At 37.9% G+C, this 4,083-nt stretch overlaps 1 protein-coding gene across 1 annotated transcript; it reads left to right on the forward strand.

Annotated features, from left to right (window-relative positions):
- Window positions 1–378: 378 nt before the first annotated feature.
- LOC149019705 (uncharacterized protein OsI_027940-like) lies at window positions 379–3,336 on the forward strand. The gene is made up of 6 exons (XM_089153676.1): window positions 379–447; window positions 1,088–1,274; window positions 1,797–1,950; window positions 2,050–2,099; window positions 2,188–2,263; window positions 2,923–3,336. Exons 1-6 carry the CDS (start codon window positions 443–445, stop codon window positions 3,006–3,008), a joined length of 558 nt encoding a protein of 185 aa, XP_089009802.1. The 5' UTR covers window positions 379–442; the 3' UTR covers window positions 3,009–3,336.
- The last annotated feature ends 747 nt before the right edge of the window (window positions 3,337–4,083 follow it).

The raw sequence follows: 4,083 nt of genomic DNA on the forward strand, positions 1-4,083 counted from the left end.
CCCAAATTGAACCAAACCAAAACTGGCCCGAAACTGTTATTTGATTAACGGACCGTGTTTGAGTTGAGTGTTTTAAGCCTGAAACTGCCCCAAAACGCACCGTAGACATCCTAGATTAACCTTAAGCCGGAATTAGATGTGACCGATCCGGATCCCGATTCACGGTTCCAAAGCCCTAGTTAGTAATTACAACGAGTCTTGATGACGCCGAGTTTCTTTTACGAAAGTGAAAAGCGGAAAAGCGAAATGACCAAACAGTAACACCGACACATCCGTCGGTTCAATCGCCAGCGCATTAGATACATTCGGGTAAAAATGGCATTTTCGTAATTATTCAGATTATAAATAAGCCACTTCGTTCAACACTTCAATGCTCATAGCGTTTCCCACTTTGTATTGCTGACCTAAAGACTCTCTCTCTAGGGTTTTTCCTTGCGAAACGATGAGGTAAGATTTGATTCTTCGTCGACATTTCCTTATCAGTTCAGTGAATTTCAGCGTTCAGGTTGAATGCTTGGTTTTCTGTGTTTTTCGTCGTTCCCTTTATTCTTAGATCTGTCTTTTGCGCGTCGATCAAGAGTTTTTAGTAACTGTGTTCTTTGTTGTCTTGTATTTAAGACACTATATTTGACTACTAGGTTTTGCTCTGGGTTAAATCGGCAAAATCAATTGCGTTAAGGGTTTCCTGTTTCAGTTCGAAGTATTATATTCTACAAAATAAAGTAGTTTTTCCTCGTCCATAGAATGTCTTTGGGTACTGACGAAAGGATTGGAGAGTTTCTAACCCAAACCCTTAAAACAGCTAAATTCTGCTGCAGAATTAGAGAGACTGCATTCGATAGAGGATTGCAATTGGTTCCTATACTTCATTTGGTTAACTAGGATCCGATAATTCATTTAGGTGTCAAATGGGTCTGCATTTGCAACCTTTTTCGGTTTTTGAATGAACTGTTGGTTACCTAAAATGACTGTATTCTTTTTGTGGGTCTCAATTGGTTGATTTGCGACATTCTTTATATAATATCAGATTCAATGTTATAACTATGGCTTTGTGTTCTTATAATTTTGAGTTTTGATTTTTGGGTAGTCGTCATCCTGAGGTGAAGTGGGCACAGCGGTTGGACAAGGTTTACATTACAGTGTTATTGGCAGATGCAAAAAATGCCAAAGTAAATCTTGAACCAGAAGGAGTTTTTACTTTCTCTGCTGCTGCTGGGGCTGAAAACCATCTTTATGAAGTGAAGTTGGATCTCTATGATAAAGTCAATGTAGAGGTAAGAAGTTTGCTTCCTATAATGTCTGGTGTCTTTATGTTTTGCTAGATACTTTTATTTTCGAGCCATGGACAGTGTGAGAGTTCTGATAGACAGATGTTAGAGTTTCCTTTGGCTTGGCAGTGCCATACATTTATCTTTGAAGCATAGACAATAGTCTTATTACCCTAGATGTTCTAGTTATTCTGTCTTTCTTAATGGTCGTCTATATATCTGAAGGGGATACGGGATAATATTTCAGTTGGAGTATTTTCAGTGGTCATATTAAATGTTTGATGTGATCTGGATAAACGTTCACATGCTGGGTGTTAGGTTCATGCTGGGTGTTTTGTTCATCGATGTCAGATTGACTCTGTAATGTGAATCTCTCTGATGGAACCAACTCCTGGTGAATATCTAATATGACTTTGCTAAGTAGTTTGTGATCCTGAATCCATCTTTTACATGGATGTGGCCATATGTGCTATTTTCATATTCAAAGCTTCCTTTCTACGTTTATTCATAATCGTTGTACTATCACAGGAGAGTGTTATAAATACTGGAGTCCGGAGTATATTTTGTATAATTGAGAAAGCAGAGCAGGGGTGGTGGAAGAAGCTTTTGCGTGGGGATGAAAAGACTCCACACTTTGTAAAAGTCGATTGGGACAAATGGGTGGATGAAGATGAGGATACCGGTATTTAATTCTTTAAGTTTTGTTTTTGCCGTGTATGCTCATGAAGTTGTACATTTTGTGTGAAATATTGATTTTTTATTTTATTGTTGGTTTCTTTAGGTCCCGCCGCCGCCGCTGCCGACTTCGATATGGGAGGCATGGACTTCTCGGTATGCATGTGTGGTGGTCTAAATTAAAAAAATTATGAGATTGTATATTGTGCTAATGGTTGTTGTGGTTGGCTGTATTTTCTTATAGAAATTTGGTAATATGGAGGGAATGGGAATGGGTGATGATGCAATGGGTGATGATCTCGATGACAGTGATGATGAAGGTAACTGATCCATTTTTTTGGGTTTTTATTTTTGTTTTCCACCACGACATGTGTAATGTATTATGATGGGTTTGATACTTGTACATTATATAAATACTAACTGGTAATGCTCTTAGTAAAGAGTAAGATCCTCCACCCACATGGAGAGGAAATTTTTCAATCCACATGGTTAGATTTATGACATGTGTCCAATGTAAAAGCAAAATCCTATATTTTTAGGAATGTTTCAAAAATATAGGAATCCAAAACTTCTCTTTCTCATTCAAGAGAGGATTTTGTTTTTAGATTGAACACGTGTTATGAATCTAATCATGGGGGTTGGAAAATTTTGTCTCCATTTGGGTAGAAGATCTGACTCTTTAGTAAAGAGGATTCACATACTTGTATGGTCTGCACAGTGCTGTAGCCGTCTGAGTTCTGTTTGTGTACATGTTAAAATAATAGAGGCCTGGGAAAGCCCTGGTCTTTTTATTAATCAATCAAAATATATAGAATTTTGGCATATCTGAAAGAAAACAGAAGAGATTAATGAAATGGTGCTGCGTGGGTAATATTGCATTATATAAATTGTTTTATGGTAGAAAAGGGAGTTTGTGGGTTGCTTTGTGTTGAGTATCTCCTGCCTGCTATTTTAATTTTAGATTCTCATTTCTTTGCAGGTCAAGAAGTGGAGAAACCAGCAGGAGTACTAGAAGAGAAGAAAGAAGCGACCGAGGAGAAGACAGAAGCTGCTTCAAGCACATGAGATGTGTGAAAATTCCATAGAAATCAACTCTGGGCTTCTTGCTTTTGGCCTAAGCTTGGATGACTAGTCAGTCCAGTACAGGGACCAGCATTACGAGTGTCTTCCATCATCTCAGTGCTCAGGTTGGGCCAAATGGTTTATTTTGATTAGTGGTAGGTATGGCTTAGGCCTAGTAAAACACCCCAGTTTTTTCAATTTGAATACCGTATGTATTTTAAAGGGTTAGGATATAAGGCACTGGAAATTTATCACTTGAGAGTTGGCATTAAATCTTTTTCTTTTTACCAATTGCTGCAACAAATTTTCCTGTGGTTCTCTTTTGTGCTTCTCAAGCCTAGCTAGTTTATTCTTTCTTAAGATATGCTGCTTTGATATCAACCCCTCACCTCATTGCTAAAACTTGGAAGGTCAGTTTCTCTGACCATGACCTGTTGGTGAAGGTGTTCTCCATGAGCATCAGGCAATTCTTTCCATTAAGGTGGAACTGTATTTTCTACATAAGATAATTTCTTGCAACCAGCTACACTTGTAGTGGGAGGAAGTGGATAAAGTTTGTGTCCAAAGAAGAATAGCATTCTGCAGACGCGAACGTTTGAGGAATCATATCATACTGTCAAAACTAAAACCCTTTCTCCAAATATGATGAGCAAGTTATGATAATCAAATCAAATACTTGAGGATAGAGCTATCCTACCACAGCTGGTAGGTGCAAACCAAGCCTGGACCTTTTAAAGGTACTATTTCGGCTTTAATTATTACTATTATCCTTAAACAAACCGGACGTGATACTGAGTCAGTCTTAATCCAGTTGGCCTTGAGATCACCCATTCAATCGGGTTTGAAATTTGGACAATAACAAAGACCTATCAATGATAAAGAGAGGTGGAATAGTCCACCAAGATCTAGTAAGAGAGTGCCTATAGGCACCCCTAGCAAGAAAATGAAAATAAACAAAATTAAAGTATGAAGTTAATCTAATAATCTCATGAACTAAATTAAGGTTCATCAAATCCAGAGAAGATGAGAAACCTTGCAATGACTCAAGAATAAGAGCATCTTGCACTGATTCAAGTTC

Source organism: Hakea prostrata, chromosome 4, assembly GCF_041222555.1.
Source record: "Hakea prostrata isolate BN-2017 chromosome 4, UWA_Hpros_2, whole genome shotgun sequence".
Lineage (NCBI taxonomy): Eukaryota > Viridiplantae > Streptophyta > Magnoliopsida > Proteales > Proteaceae > Hakea > Hakea prostrata.

Excerpts from the sequence above, each read along its gene's own strand:
- LOC149019705 (XM_089153676.1), top strand. Across the intron at positions 1,275-1,796 it reads ATGATAAAGTCAATGTAGAG|GAGAGTGTTATAAATACTGG; the intron begins GTAAGAAGTTTG and ends GTACTATCACAG. Across the intron at positions 1,951-2,049 it reads GGATGAAGATGAGGATACCG|GTCCCGCCGCCGCCGCTGCC; the intron begins GTATTTAATTCT and ends TGGTTTCTTTAG.